We start from the raw sequence: 17,052 nt of genomic DNA, 5'->3' as shown, positions 1-17,052 counted from the left end.
GTGTGTGTGTCCAACCTTTGAGCCGTCCCTGAGTGTTCTTCAGCTGCAGCGGTCCATCATGGATGTGCCGTCTTCCCCTCAGCAGGTCCTCTCTGGCGATAGATAGGGTTGTCACAATCATTACATAATCGTCTGATCGCAATTATTTGAGGTAATCGCAATTATTTTGTCATAATCATTTCCATGTTGAAAAATGAACACACATAAAAGAGCGGAAACAACGCGTCACTCCGTGGCGCATTGTACGTTTGTAGATCAGCTATTTCAGCTATATATATTTTTTAAGTTACTTTTTTTTTTTTTTTAAGATATTTTTTTGCGGCTTACGCCTTTATTGATTTTTTAAGGGATAGAAAGTAGGCTGACAGGAAACGGGAGAGAGATGGGGGGATGACATGCGGTAAAGGCCGTGTCGGGTCCGGGAGTCGAACCCGCGGCACACCGCGACTGGATCACCAGCCCGGTGCCCAGACCGTTACGCTACGGCCTGGGCCTTAAGTTACATTTTTGAGTGGTGCAACCACTCCTACAACCAGGAATGTCCGTGTACCTGTATCACTCATCATGAGCACGAGTGGTGTGCGCATGCGTGAAACCAGCAATGCCCAGCAATGTCCGTGTGTGTGTGTACTGTGTAGTGCCTAGCACGTAGCAACACAATGCTGCGTCGTAGCAACACACGTCAATGCTGCATGCGCTGCATGCGTGTGGTATCGCACGTGTCTGTGTGTAGTGCCTAGCACGTAGCAACACAATGCTGCGTCGTAGCAACACACATCAATGCTGCGTGCGCTGCGTGCGGTATCGCATGTGTGTGTGTGTATAGCACGTAGCAACACAATGCTGCCTCGTAGCAACACGCATCAATGCTGCGTGCGTGCATGAACGCGGTGCATGTGTGTGTGCATGCATGACCGCGGTATGTGCGCGCGTGCACGCACGCACGTGTGTGTGTGAGACCTTCAAGTGACACTGTTGAGAAACCTTGAAATTCATGCACAGACTAGAGTACTTAACCAAAAATGTAAAATGACACAGATGCTTTCCTGGTTCTAATGTTTTACAACCTGAGGCTAATTTTACAAATACCTTACAGTACAGTAACTATAACAATAAATGTGTAGTTGCACCACTCAGTTCACACGGGTGTGATTTTTTTTATTACGAAGCCTAAATGTCAAACAGAAATTTAATTTATATTCATAATGCTCCAATTTCCAATGCCAAAAAAACACAATTAAGTCGTTAATCACAATTATTTGTGTGACAATTAATCGCCATCTTATAAATGTGTTACACCTCATCTACACAGGCAAGGAGCGAGCTTTCCGACGGCGATATCATGCAAAAAACTGTCCTGACATGGAGTGTCGGCCATCAAATAACCAATAAATAGTAATGTGTAGATCTCAAACAATAAAAGTGTTTGGGGGCCGAGAAACCTCACTCAAATAGAGACTCTGCAAACGAATATAGGAGGGGTGGATGATGTCGCTGCACGGCGCGTCGTCGCTCGTGGTACCTCAGGACAGTCACAATGAAAAACAACAAACATGTATTCTAATGAGATTTCGTCGTTCGCCCGCTCGCATCGCTGGCAGTGCAGATGAGGTGTAACGGTGACAGGCGTACCTGGCGAACATCTGGCCGCTCCTCATCCTCATGATGGACTTGCTGTCGGTGCGAGCGTGGATGTCCTTCAGCCGCTGCCTCTTCTCGTGCTCGTTCACCTTGTCGTCCACCGCCGTGATCACCTCCTTCACCAGCCGCACGGCCTCCTTCAGGTCAGGGTAATCCTCCTCGCTCTCTGTGTGTGGGAGTAAGCATGTCATGAAAATACATTGCATACTTTAACCAAACCATACTTTGCAATACACTGTAGTTTTCACAAAGGCCACTCAAAGGCCATAAAGAATAATAAAAAAATAAGATTAAAAGATCTGTGTTGAGAGAAAAAACAGGAAAGTGTCATTTTAGATTTTAGCATTGGCTGTTCAAAATAGCAGCTAGACAAGTTAGCACTATTTGCTAAGTACTTTTTACTCAAGTACAATTTTGAGGTACTTTTACTTTACTGGAGTATTTCCAATTTTCAGTACTTTTACTTCTACTCCGCTACACCTCAGAGGAAAATATTGTACTTTTACTCCACTACAAGTAAAACTCGTTACGCAGAATGTCCATTTTCAAGTTTTCAAATGTATACAAATCTTTTGAAAATAGAATAGGCCATTTCCAAATGGCCGAAATGTATTAAAGGGATAAACGTGGTTAATGTATGTTTTGTAATAATAAACGAAATCTACAAAGTAACTAGTTACTATAAAGTTCAAATAATGTAGTGGAGTAAAAGTACAATATTTGATTCCGAGATGTAGTGGAGTAGAAGTAAAAGTATTACAAATACTTAGAAATAGTACTAGAGTAGTTAAGTAAATGTACTTTACACCACTGCCCGTAACCCAACACCAGCGTACTGTAGGTCCCACAATGAGGACACAAGTGGCTTGTTGTTTTGGTCGCAGTGTGTTTGGTGCAGACTCTCTGTGGATAATCATTGGATTACCCAAATTCTGGAGAATCACACGTACACATAATTCTTCGGATATGGAATACTAATCGAGGGCAAAGAAACATTTACTCTAAAGCTCCTTTAGGGATGTTTTTTTTGTTCACATGTACATTTGTTGAACAGAGATGACTTGTAGGATTTAGGCCGGGGGACATGTTGCAAGTAAGCCAGAATTTGAGTGAAATGGCCTCAGTGTTTGAAGAGCATATTTGCCCTTGAAGCAGCATATTTGTGGTACAAAACGAGAATCCAATATGCATAGCCTTCTACCAGATCAGCAAGGAATTAAAGTTGCTTTGTTTTAGAAATATGACTCGGCTTACATAGACACAAAGTGCATCTTCTTAAAATCACAACTAACGTGTTTGTTTCGTTTAATGGGAACCAACAAAGCACTGATTTTAAAGAGGATTGTGTGACTTAATCCAGTGTGGCTGAATGGTGTTTTTGAGAGTATTATTTTCTCCTTGCGTGTATTACATCACACACTAGTGTGTCTGCTTGGGAGAGCAGGGTGGCGTGTCTTTATTCAGTACATGTCAGAGTTGGCAGGAGAAAGTCTTCTCAGAGAACCTCGAGGATTAACTCACAGCCCCTCACTTCATATACAACTAGACGCACGTATGCACGCACGCACACATGCACGCACGCACGCACGCACGCACGCACGCACGCACGCACGCACGCACGCACGCACGCACGCACACACACACACACACACTCACTTCCCATTGAACTATAAAGCAGCTTTAATGGTAGTTTACACAGTCAGCGGCCACACCGTTAGACTTAGAGGTGTGTGTGATTTATCAGCCTAGACAGCCTGGCAGATTCCAACATCAATACATAATCAGAATCCTCGTAAGCCCACTGTAAAGAATGTCTCACAAAAGAAGCATATGTAATGAGTTCAGATGGGCATATTGGTTGACGGACGGCGGGCACCACTCTGCCTCGAGTCCTTGTCACTGTGCGCACCAAATCTGAAGTCATAAATGCCCATGACCATATAATCATGAGCATAGCGGTCGGATCTGTGGCCTGCCACCCTTAGATCTCCATATTATACTGTATGGAGCTGACCTGTTCTGACATTCCATACTGTATGTTGATCTGACCTCATCAAGCAGCGCCACCACCAGAGTCTTAGGGAGGACGCCACCGCCAGAGTCTTAGGGAGGACGCCACCGCCAGAGTCTTAGGGAGGCCGCCACCGCCAGTCTTACGGAGGACGCCACCGCCAGAGTCTTACGGAGGACGCCACCGCCAGAGTCTTACGGAGAACGCCACCGGCCAGCAACTCCACATCTGACCTCTCACCAGATTAATAGTTTAACTCCTGCTTCTCAACTGTGCCATATTAAGAAGCTCTGTTGTTTCAGCGCGACCTCAACCCTTTTCGCTTCTCACCCTCAGGGCGCCTTACTGGTAATATATTTTAAGCACAAGCTAGCAGGAAGATAGAGCAGCTAACAGCTACTACGGTCTTGTAACATGCCAGTGACACTAACCTTTGGTGTGCTGTAGCATCCTCAGGATCAGACCTGGGTACTTGGTTATTCTCTGGGTCACCAGCAGGATGCATTCTGGGATGCCGAGTCGTCGCACCAGGCTGCTGCTCATCTTTCTCTAGATGGAAATAACATACGGAGACGATATGGATGAATCAGAGCCGAGATACAGCTGACAACAAGCAGTCAGACAACAGAAGAAAAATTCTACTCTACTAAAGCTGTTGTTGCATTAAGTAGAGCCATGTGGTCCAATGTTAGGTTGCATCATGAACATTGCTGCAGTCAGACATTATGAGGATCAGACAGCTGAGAGACAATTTAGTTTCCCATTATAAAACGTTTGGTTGCACAGTGTAATATTCACTAGTGAAGAATGAAGAATGTAGAATAGATGCAGGACACCAAGCAAATGTCCGCGTGCGTGCGTACGTACACGCACACACACAGATACATATGCGCGTGCCAGTTTTGATTTTGTTGACTAAAACGATGACGAAAATTGTTCATCGACTACCTTTTTTCACTGACAAAAACTAAATAAAAACTACGCTACGATGACTAAAAACGAACCTAAAAAAAATCTAAACTGGTGCGTGCGTGCGTGCGGTGATGTGATGTGATGAAAGTCTTACTTTAATAAAAGCTTGGAAGCGTTTGTCTTTGGTCAGGAGTTCCTTGTACAAGTTGACCGCTTCATTGTGACGACTGCAGAACTTCCCGTACACCCGTTTCATGCACTCAGCACTGGACCCTGAGAACTGGTGCACACAATCAGCATGTCAATCAATCAATCAATCAATCAATCAATCTAAAAAAGACAATACTAGGCCACAATTATTACATAATGGTCTAATCGCAATTATAGAAAACGGCAGAGAAAAGTGACGCACCACTGCACTGATAATGTTTAGCAAAATACAAGTTGGCTCCCACTTCCTACCCTTTTTTTTTTGTCGAATGCGAATGGAAATAAAAGCCTGGGTATCGAGCAGGCCTGGAATTTCATCCTTTTAGGGGCAAGGCCTTTAGTGTGGTCAACTTTTTGAGGGCACAAAAAGAGGGGCAAAGAGAGGGGCAACGACGGCCATGGCCGCCGTGGCCGTCGTGAAATTCCTGGCCTGGTATCGAGGCCATTCACTGACCTGCTGGAGCAGCACATCTCCTATCCGATTGACGATGAAGCCTCCTCCTCCTCCTCCTCCTCCTCCTCCTCCTCCACCTCCTCCTCCTCCGTCGGGGGTGTCCTCCTCTCTCTCCGGGCTGTCTCTCCTCCTCTCCAGCAGACGGTGGAGGTGCTGGCTGTGGAGCTCCAGCAGCTCGTCCAGAGCAGGGAACAGCCGCTCCAGGGTCTGTGGCTCCAGGCCCACCTCCTTCTGCAGCCCTTTACTGTAGACCTCCGACATGATGCGCAGGGTACGGACGTGATGCATCTCCGTCTGCGTGAGCTCTGTCGGAGGGACAGAGAGAGAGACAACGTTATAAATAGTCTTGGATTTTTCATTATAGTTTAGTTTAGTTTTTTTCAGGTTCAGGATTTTAAAAAGAGTAAGAGTAAGTAGGCCTATAGGTATAATAAAAAAAAACTCAACAAAAGATACCATTTAAAAAAATATATTTATATTCAGTTAATGTTGGAAACTAAAACTAAGGGCATTTTGTCTATAATTGTCTCCACCAGGACGAAGGCATGGGGAGAGAGTATGTTTTGCACTCCGTCCGTCCGTTTGGGGACAGCTAATCTCTGGCACCGTTGGCTTGCTCGCAGCCAAACTCTGCACTAGAGCCCTGCGCCATTTATTGATCCCGTTGAATTTCAGATCAATCCTGCCCGCAATGATTTTAATTTTGACCGGCCGCGGTGACCGCCACACACTCCCTGGATGCCAAAGCTGAACCTCTGCCCCACATTTTCCACATGGGCCTATTATAGCGCCACCAGGAGGCCGACTATTGCAAAACATTACAGTACACCTACAGATTTTGTCCAAACATCATGCAAATTGGTCCATTAAATGAAACGGTTCTTTCAGGATTTTCATACTCCTTCCTGACACATAGTGTGATTTATGTGAAATCTTGCACGCACATTCCCACTAGGCTAAGGAAGAAATGCCACTTGAACATTTTCAACTCAGCCTCATGGTGGCACAATAACTGGCCTATTTGTGTTTTTACCTATAACTGCACCGATCTGTGTAAAACCCTGTATGCACACTCCCTAGATGCCAAGGAGAATCCTGTGCCCTGCATTTTTTACATATGCCCTTTATAGCGTCACCAGGAGGCCAACTTATGTAAAACATTACTCCTTCATATTTCACGCAAATCCGTACACATGATCTCTATAGTCACGTGAACAAGACAGGTCTGTTTGATTTATCATATTCCATCCTGATCGGCTAAGTACAAAATGCCACAACAAAACTGTGAAACTGTGCAAAGTGTGCATGCATATTCCAACTAGGCTGAGGAAGAAATGCCACTTGACATTTTCCTAAAAACACTCCTATCCTGGAGGAGACCTGTGCCCCGAGGGGCACTTTTTCTACTTTCAGTTCATTTAACAGACAGACAGACAATCCTATCCACACACCGTATATGACGTCCTGTCTCTTGATGAGCTCAGTGTCCAGTTGTTTGAGGAGGTCCTGTTCCACCGTCAGGTTCCAGGAATCATACTCCAAATCCTTCACCTCCGCTTCAAACTCCCCCATCAGCTGACCGTCCATCATCTCTGTACCTGGAATCACAACAGCACACATTTAGAACAATAATAATAAGCATTTATAATGTCTGTTATTGATTTAATTACGTCAGGCACGTCACTGGCCATAAGCCAGTTAAGGTCAAGTATCATATTACTTCATAGCTGCTGATTACTGTTATAATGCATTATTTATAGTGTGATTATAACTCATTATAAATGGCCATTGGGTGCTTTAAGTACTGGAAATACACCATTCAATCTACGCAAGATGTATGTCATTTTGTGAATGACATACTCTATGTCATAGATTTATGACATACGATAATGCAATACAAAGCATTAAGTGATTATAATGCATTATACATTTACTTTGATGGATTACAACTATGATAATTATAACACAAAACCACCTGTGAGTGTCAATGATGTATTTCTGTGTTTCTATGTTGCATGACCCTGTAAGTCATTATAAAAGGATAGGCTATGTATATGTATGTATATGTATATATATAGTTTACAATATTTCTAATGCCTCTATAGATACGGGTTTCACGGAAAGTGCTGCAAAGTTTCGTGAACCTTTTTTTTCTCTGTTTTTTCTGAGTACGATTTTTGTAAACCATTTATTTTCACCCAGTGTCAATTGTCTAGTGTAATCCTGTGCGCTTAACTCCCTCTGCCAACCCGGAGAGAGCAACGGAGGACAGACCTTGTGCTTCCTTCTATGCATGAGTAGTCCAAGCTGCTTCTTTTCACCTGACAGGAGGTGAGGTGATATAATCCAACCAGTTCCTTTCCCCTCCGTCAGGCGCCCCGGCTGGCCAGGGGGAGGCTAAATGTGAACTTAATGTGTTATGGTGACAGCTCTAGTTGTGTTGTGTTGTGTGTCCGTGCATGCCTGGCTGGGTTTCACTTCATTCATGTCTCTGGTTGAACAATAACACTTCACACTGAGACGCATGACTGTAAGGCCATGTTCCACAGAGGACAACAGATCCCATTAAAAGACCATGAAACTTTTTTCTGGGAAATAAGAGTCTCTTTTACACGCACGCACACACGCACGCATGCACACACACACACGCACACACACCAACTCAAAGCACAGCTGGTGCACAGCTGTTTTTTTTGGGAGACAGAGGATTGATCCATAGACAGTGTCCAAAGTGTGTGTGTGTGTGTGTGCTTGTGAATTTGCCACAGGAATGGCTGAATGCTAGCATGTTTGCATGTATTTATGCACGCACGCACACACACACACACACACACGCACGCACGCACGCACGCACGCACGCACGCACGCACGCACGCACGCACACACACACACACACACACACACACACACACACACACACACACACACACACACACACACACACACACACACACACACACACACACACACACACACACACACACACACACACACACACACACAATTTGCGTTAAGAAGAAGCCCACATGCATGTGTGTTCGTCGGAAGGTGCCTGTGTAAAGCATGTTCCTTTGTGAGTGAATGAGAGTGCATGTACATTAGTATCTGCTAGTGTGTATATGATGTATGCTTGATGTATGCGTGCGTGCGTGTGTGTGCAGACCTTCGTCAGTGAGTGACTCGGTGGATTCTGTGACATGGCTGTTTCTGTTGAGGGAGTCGGTTGACTGGGAGAGGTAGCGAAGACCTTTAATAGGCATCTCATCCAACACCGGCCTGGAGAGAGAGTAGCAACATTGTAATTTAATTACTTCATATAAACCGTTATCAGGCTAACATCGGGGAGCGATAAGTGAACGTTCGCGGAAAAGCTCCAAGCTCACAAGGCGTTGATCTGATGTGTAGATCTGCTATTTTCGGTGAAGAGAGTTGGTATAGATAGAGGGAATAAAGGGGGCGAGGACCAAGTATAGACCCGTGTGGGACCCCGGTCAATGAAGTTTTAGAAATGAATTTTTGGATTGGATTGGATTGGATTGGATTCAATTCAAGCGGTTAAACATCAAAATGAAAGCTACAGACAGCAAAATGGACCACAGACAGACAGACAGACAGACAGACAGACAGACAGACAGACAGACAGACAGACCCAGCGATGTTGCTGATAGAGATGCTCTTTGACAGGTTGCTGCCGTGGAACATCATGCTGGCGTGACGGCGTGATGACGCAACGGCCAATGAGGAGTGGTCGTCGGGCAACAAGATGGCCGACCAGGGCCGCTCCCTCGTCCCTGAGGCTGCTGCAACCATGAACACACGCACGCACACATGCACACACACACACACATACACACACACGCACACGTTTGTATTACTACAATTACAATTTATGCATTTAGCAGACGCTCTTAATCCAGAGCGATTTACATTAAGCAAGAACAAAAAGCATGGCAATACATCATACATACAAAGTAGTTTTCATGAATCATACGTAAACTAAGAACGTAACAGTGGAATATCTATATAATTAAACTATGCATTTATATATATATATATATATATATATATGCCTGTAGGTCGAGGCTAAAATGGAGTCTGAAGAGGTGTGTTTTCAGACTGCGGAGGAAGACTGGGAGTGAATCTGTAGTTCTGATTGCAGTGGGAAGTGCATTCCATAGTTGTGGAGCCAGAAGGGAGAAGAGTTTGGGACGTGTGGAGCGCTGTCCTGGTGTTTTTAGCGCACTTGCGGCACTTGCAGCTTCCCTGCGTCGGCTGATCTGAGCACTCGTTACTCGGGAGGGTTTGTAAGGTGCGATCAGACATGCAAAATATGACGGTGCCATACAAGCCCACAACGTGCCACGGTTGTGGGCTTGATCAGCTTGTTTGTGTGCAGCGTGCAGTGTAAATCAGGCACGACTCCATCTCTCCCTAACTAGCTCTTTGGCTGCTAACTCTGCTGCATGTATTTGACTGATATGAGATGTGGTTGCTGACTGTATGTGGACTTTTGTAAGAGATACTTTTACTTTCACACTCACATTTGTTCCTCATTGTGACTGCTGCTGCAATGGAGCTGGAGTCTGGAACAGCAAGCTGGTGTTTGGTGAACTATAAGGAAAGAATGAAAGATACACAGAGAGAGAGAGAGAGAGAGAGAGAGAGAGAGAGAGAGAGAGAGAGAGAGAGACAGAGAGAGACAGAGAGACAGAGAGAGAATAGACAGCGATTAACCACTTAAGAACTACATGCTATCCATAAATAGCCAATCTACAATTAAGCTCACAACATCTGCCATTTTGCTTACATTCTTTTAATCTTTTGAAAAGGTATAACAGTATATAAATTACATAATGAAACAAAGTGAAAACGAAAATCTTTTAAAATTGGTTAAGAAGAGGCAGTGATGTCACAGCAAATCAACATAGTCATAATGCTGTAGTGTAGCATATACTGTAGTATTGAAGTGCGTGTGGTTCTTACCTTCATCTTTACCTTGGCACACCCAGGCAGGCTCTCTCTGCAGCTCTTATGGACGTATGAGTGGCAGTCTGTGAGGAGACAGACAACAGGGGAACATAAATAAATACATACGCTATATAACCTACCAAGGGAAGAGTGCTAAAAATGGACATCCGTAAATGTACATCAACTAGACAGACTGAATGGCCTCCAATACTGGGCAGCACGCCACACACTGGTTGTAAATCCAGCAATAAAAGACAGACTGAAGCGGAAGAGGAGAGGAGAGGAGAGGAGAGGAGAGGAGAGGAGAGGAGAGGAGAGGAGAGGAGAGGAGAGGAGAGGAGAGGAGAGGAGAGGAGAGGAGAGGAGAGGAGAGGAGAGGAGAGGAGAGGAGAGGAGAGGAGAGGAGAGGAGAGGAGAGGAGAGGAGAGGAGAGGCACACCATGGAGCAGGGAGGGAGTGATGCAACTGAAGGGTAATAATGCAAACAAGGAGAAGGGAGACAATAAAGAAGACGGACTGTCACAAATGGACTCAGGCAGAAACACACAGGCAGAAACAGACACACTACATGCGCACGCACACACACACACACACACACACACACACACACACACGTCACACACACACACACAACACGTCACACACACACACACACACACACACACACACACACACACACACACACACACACACACACACACTGTGGCAGGAACAAGTGCTGCAGCAGATATAGCAGACGCTAAAACCTTTCTGATTGCATTTCAGGAACAATATGTGATGTGTCTATTACAAAATTGAAGAACCCAAATCCCCCCCCCCCCCCCACCCACCCACCCACCCACTCACAAGGGAACAGATCAATTCATGACCAACAGATGTTGAGACTTTGAAAGAGCAACATTTTTAGAAGTGTTGTGCATCTCATTACCTTTCCCTCCAGGGGTCGTATTGCTTCATTTTAGGCTTTTAGAGCCATTGTAATAGAGCACATTAAGAGGAGATTTGGATTTAACAGCTACATAATAAAACACTGATTTGATTAAAGACACTTGCTAATGAACAGCAGATTAAACAATTACTCATCTCCTCAATAAGTACCTTTTTCTATTTCTATTTTCCTCATCGACTCACTCTAATTGAATGTTGTCTCTTACTATTGGTCTCCTTGAAGCCCGTTCTATGGTTACATATACGCTGGATCACAGTTCAATCAGTGGCTCTCAAATATTTTCATGTCACAGAACTGATACGTATATATCAGGACAAGGACCTTGAGTTAAACTATGATCTTATTAGTGTCACTATTATTCATTGGCTATACCTTCAGTGGGGTGGAGAACCTTTTTAACATCGTCACTGTGCCTCAAAAAAACCTCTCAGTCACACTCAAACACTCCGCTGTGCCAATGTTGGCACCCATGCCTAAGGTTGCCTACCCTTTGAACCCCCTCAAAAAAGGGAACAAAAATATCTGGCACAGCAATCTGAGTGAGAACCCATCAGCAAAAAAGGGGGGAAAACAGCGCCCGCTTGCCAGTAGTCTCGGGAGACTACTGGCACAGTAACTTGAACTTCACATGCTGGAGAACAGGACCATTGTCTGGGCATTGTGGCTGTGCTCCTTCTCAAAGTAACTGTGGGATTAGCAGCAGAGTGAAGTACAAAGATAACTCTCCGACACAGGATGGCTATTATCTCTCTGGCGGTGTTGACAATAGCCCAAACATCTGCTACCACAATAGAGCTTGAAGGCTCTCAGATCCAAATCTCCAAAAATCCTCCCCCAGAGCGGGTGTTTGACGCCCTGCACACAATCTGAAACAGATTGACTCTGCGAAACAATGGAAACCATTTTACTCAACGTCTGGGTTCATGGCAATGAGTGACCAGCCAGGGGAGGAAGTGAGGAGAGACGCTATTTTTTCCCCTCTTCTTCCCTCTTTTCAAGTGTTTTTGTGGGGCGGTGAGAGAGAGCATTGAGCAATCAACTACATCCCCTTACTTCCTGCAGCAGCTGTTGTTGAAAAAAATCAGAGCTACTCTTGGGTTTGAAATTGTATGTAGACATTTATCTGACATTATTTGATAAGGTTCATTCATTGATTTGCGACTCATATAGGGGTTCACGTATATACCGGTAGCTATCTACCTCTATAATATCAACAAAATATTGTACAAGCCACAGTACACTTATAGGTCAAAATGTGAAGCAGGTTGTTATAGCGCCACCATGTGACCGACTTGAAAACGTTGGGGTGTTGGTTCTTCCTTGGCCTAGTAGTGTCCGTGCAAAGTGTTTTGCTCTTCTCGAGATCTGTTCTCGTTTTTAATCAATTAAATCGATTTTCTTGATTAACTGTTACACATTGCCAACTCCTAGGGTAATCTGTTGTGCCTGTTTGCTGTCTAACATAACAAATGGCTGATTTATGGCTGGCTAAATGCCTTGATATTACGGGAAGTCATTTGTATTCCAGAACATAGTGCACGGTGCATGCATTCCATCACTTCCCCATACATGGCTCTTTGTACAGTACAATCACTGGCCACTGTAACCTCTTACTGTTTGTTGCTTGTGTTGGTAATCTAAGAATTGAAATCATTGCAGGACAGGCTGGATAACTGTAGTTACAACATCTTAAATTAACCTTAAAACTCCACCCGGTGTTATTTTGAGTACTGTATGTTTTCTTCTGTCTTTCCGTCTTGAAAAATCAATACATTTTTAAGTTAAAAAAAAAAAAAACTCGCCTATATGTGTGTCTCAACTCTACTTGTCTTGTTTCGTTAATTAATCCCTTTGAACTTCTAATGATTAGATGCATAAAAGACAGCCACTGTACACATGTAGTCAACACATACTCAACCTTTAATGTAAATAAAATAAATAAAAAAGGTCCTATCACAACAACACAATTTGACCCTATGTTCTGATGTGTTGTTCTTACGTGTGCAGTTGAATGCATCCTTATTGTTGAAGGCTTTGCTGCAGTGGGTGCAGTGTGCTGCCTGTCCAGAGCTCACAGCTGTAAACAGGTGTCCATTCACTGTCTTCTTGTCCTTCGTCTCTCTGTCCTTCTCCTGTCCAGGGAGAGAAAGGAGAGTTATAGGCAGTGGTGGAGAAAGTACTAGCATTCCTCCTATGCCCAGCTTTGTGTGTTTGTGTGTACCCCATAGCGATGATTTGATTGGCTGAGCATTGAATGTGATGTATGATGATGATGTATGATGATGTATGATGATAAGAGCGCCCCTGACTTCAAACAAGTGTGATTTTTCACTTAGGTAAAAGTATCAATACTGCATTATAGAAATACCGGTACTCTGTTACAAGTAAAAGTCCGGAATTCTAAATTTACTTGAGTAAAAGAACAAATGTATTGGCATAAAAAATTACTTAAAAGTACCAAAAGTCTAATTAGTCATTGTGCAGAATGTCGCATATCCCAAGACCCATTTTTTCACCCAGTGCCAATTATCTAATGTAATCCTGGGCACCACACTTCCTCTGCCAACCTGGTTGGGCAGGGACTGACCTCATGCTTCCTTCTATGCAGGATTCCAAGCTGCTTCTTTTCCCCTGACAGGGGGGAGTTTCCCCGGTTGGACGTAGCGGGTGGAAGGAACATGTTATTCCGACCAGTTCCTTTCCCCTCCATCAGGCTAGGTAGTTTAGAGACCAGGATTATTGCATGTTTTTTGTGAGGGTACCTACCCTAGAGGACACGGTGAGAACATGCAAACTCCACACAGAAAGGCCCTTTTGCCAACCCCGCTGACACACATTGTGTCGCATTGCAATTTGCAACACATTGTGAGCTTGTAAACCGGCTATTTTCAAATGGTCCAAATATATAGGGCTGAAGTGGTCCATATGTTTTGTCATAACAGTCTAAATCTACAAAGTAACTAGTAAAGAAGTTTTCAAATAAATGCAGTGGAGTAAAAGTACAATATTTGCCTTGGCTCTGATATGTAGTGCAGTAGAAGTAAAAGTATTGGAAATTGAAAATACTCAAGTAAAGTACAAATACCTCACAATTCTACTTTCTACCACTGACTGTGTGTTGTAATTTACCATTAGGAACCCAACAGAATGAAGTGATATAACTTCTGCAGAATACTGCACTGCAGGAAGCATCATTTTATAAAGAGATGCCTCGTTTACTTCCTGTGATTTAATCGAGAGTTAATTGCTTGATGAGTGTCTAATGGCTGTAACTGGCGTTGTGTTCATTAAAACAAAATCCTCAATGGAAAAGACTTCTCGGAGCTTTGCTTAAGGAATGTATTAGCATCTGAGGTCTTCAATGAATAATGATAATGCAAAGAAATAATTGACACAAGTTGGATTTAACACATTCCCTGAGGCCAGTGCCAACAGAATGAACAATATTAGCAGAGAAAAATAAGCGTTATCCGGCTAACCCGGAATGCATTGTCCTCCATTGTCTTGCCAGGTCGCTCGTGGCTACGTGTTCTGCCGATCGGACTATTATTATGGTTAGCGTGACCTCAAATTATTTTTTTATTAACTAGGACAGTAAACTTCTCTTCACAATGACCTTTAGTTATGTGGAAGAATGTCATTAAACATCAGCCTTCTTTCATCTCAGAAATGTTGCCAAGCTGCAGTTATTTTTGAGGGGCGCTCCTTACTTCACACTAGCGTGATCACAGCAGGATGCTGAAAAACGGATTGATGCTGCTTTTAATTTCAAGTCTTGACTACTGCATTGCACTATTTACTGGCCAAAAGCTGTAAATAATTTAACATTCTCCTGCTAGACTACTTACTGACAAAAACTCAAAGGCGAGAGGCATAAGACTCCAGTCTTGGCGGCTTTGCAATGGCTCCCCGTGTCATTTAGAGTTGACTTCTATTAATGTTTACAGCACTAAATGGGCTGGGACCTGCCTACTTCACCCACCCACTGACATACAGTATGTCAGTGTTTATCACATGCCCCAGACAGAAATAAAGTTTAGGTAGCCAAAGAACGTGTATGAGAGAGAGAAAATGAGGAAGACAGAATATGACATAATCCAAATGATTAGGGAATGGCTCCTGGGGGAGATTTCCACTGTACTTTTCTAGTTTGAATGAAGAAACTCCGAAAAGCCCGCTCTCCTCCCGAGGGATTGATATCAAATGATTGCTTTGATCAGTAGTTAGATGATAGGTAGAAAAGTGACACTGATAATCGGGTAAACAAATTATGGAGGTTTAGCTATCTGTTGTCTCCACCAGGCCGAAGGCATGCGGAGAGAGTATGTTTTCCACACTGTCTGTGATCATCTCCGGTACCGTTGGCTTGATCGCAGCAAAACTGTGCACACACACACTCCCTGGAAGGCTCAGCAGAACCTCTGCTCCACATTTTTCACATGGGCCTGTTATAGCGGCAGAAATATAATCCAAAAGGATATAGCGCCCAAAAGGAGGCAAGACTTATTTTTTGACACTACACCTACAGATTTTGTCCAAACATCAGGAGTGGGCCGTTTTGAACAAAATGCCTCAAATAACGAACGCAGCGTCCGATAGCGGTGAAACTGTGCACGCATATTCCCCAATGCGTAAAACTTTTTATGCACACTCCCTAGAGGCCCTGGAAAAACCATATTTTTTCAAATCTGCCATTTTTTGCCACCAGGAGGCCAAATTATGTGAAATACATTATTTTATATTAGTCCTTCAGATTTTATCCAAATATCACATGCATGGTATTTATAGTCTTGTGATCTTTGATCTGTATAGTTATGTGATCAAGGTGGATCTCTCAGTTTGCAGGTGTGGCCCGTTTAAGAACAAAATGCCTGAAATCATGAATGCAGCGTCCTTCCTTGTACTGTTTTTCTTTGTGATCCTGTCATAACAAATCCTCTACCTACAACACACTACACGTAGCATCTACTGTAAGCCATTGTCTATTAACAGCTACTTCTATGCTCACTCAACAACAAACAATGCACGCCCACAACAACCGTTCCTGACCAGGTGGAGACCTGTGCTTTGAGTTTTCTCTCTCTCCCTGCACTAAGCTGTATCCAAGTTCAGCTAATTATAATAGATAACTGAGGTACTGTACTGTACTGTACTGTACTGTACTGTACTGTACTGTACTGTACTGTACTGTACTGTACTGTACTGTACTGTACTGTACTGTACTGTACTGTACTGTACTGTACTGCACTGTACTGTAAACAGAGTGCCTATTCTCACAGACGCGCTCCACCCAAACCCAGCGGAAATGAGGAAAATGTAGTTTCCATTTCATTTTTAATGGAGAGCCAGTCCTGGGCCTCTCAGCTTGACAGGGCTGCAGTGCTCAAACAAATTAGTGCTCATTTATTTTCTTTTCATTCAACAGCCTCCAGGTTACCACAAGGTACTGTATACTTCACCACAGGAAGACCCGCATATGATTATGCGAGCATTAAAACACTTAAGATTTATTCTCAAGAACTGGCAGTTACAGAACTCGGCGTATTTGTGAAGAGCAATGCAGAAACGGTAGAAACAATGAATACAAAGACAAATATCGCAGCACAGAAATAATGACATACATGAACCCTACAGTTCCAATATCGGGGCGAACATTTTGGCAAAGATAGCTGATCTACAAGCTTGTAGATGGGCTAGGAAATTTAAACGGTGCATATATGTATAGCGCATTTATCCAAAGCGCTTTACATAGATTACATTCACACACACACACACACACACACACACACACACACACACACACACACACACACACACACACACACACACACACACACACACACACAACGATGGCGGAGGAAACCATGTAATTAAGGCACCAACCTGCACATCGGGAGCAATTAGGGG

The 17,052-nt window shown here is 43.7% G+C and overlaps 1 protein-coding gene across 1 annotated transcript in view; it reads right to left on the bottom strand.

The window, feature by feature from the left end:
- LOC310854835 (A-kinase anchor protein 13-like) overlaps positions 1–17,052 on the bottom strand; it is an 87,539-nt gene that overhangs the window by 25,439 nt on the left and 45,048 nt on the right. The window contains exons 10-21 of the mRNA XM_083759542.1: positions 13,145–13,277; positions 10,212–10,279; positions 9,770–9,839; positions 8,878–9,028; positions 8,392–8,504; positions 6,680–6,826; positions 5,306–5,533; positions 5,229–5,275; positions 4,719–4,844; positions 4,084–4,201; positions 1,633–1,807; positions 16–92 (exon numbers count right to left, since the gene is read on the bottom strand). Coding sequence (XP_083615668.1) covers positions 16–92; positions 1,633–1,807; positions 4,084–4,201; positions 4,719–4,844; positions 5,229–5,275; positions 5,306–5,533; positions 6,680–6,826; positions 8,392–8,504; positions 8,878–9,028; positions 9,770–9,839; positions 10,212–10,279; positions 13,145–13,277 — 1,453 coding nt within the window. The remainder of the gene's footprint in view (positions 1–15; positions 93–1,632; positions 1,808–4,083; positions 4,202–4,718; positions 4,845–5,228; positions 5,276–5,305; positions 5,534–6,679; positions 6,827–8,391; positions 8,505–8,877; positions 9,029–9,769; positions 9,840–10,211; positions 10,280–13,144; positions 13,278–17,052) is intronic.

Source organism: Protomyctophum parallelum, assembly GCF_964188405.1.
Source record: "Protomyctophum parallelum genome assembly, chromosome: 2".
Classification (NCBI taxonomy): Eukaryota; Metazoa; Chordata; class Actinopteri; order Myctophiformes; family Myctophidae; genus Protomyctophum; species Protomyctophum parallelum.
The sequence above is the reverse complement of the archived record's forward strand: the minus strand, read 5'-3'. Positions and strand labels throughout refer to the sequence as shown.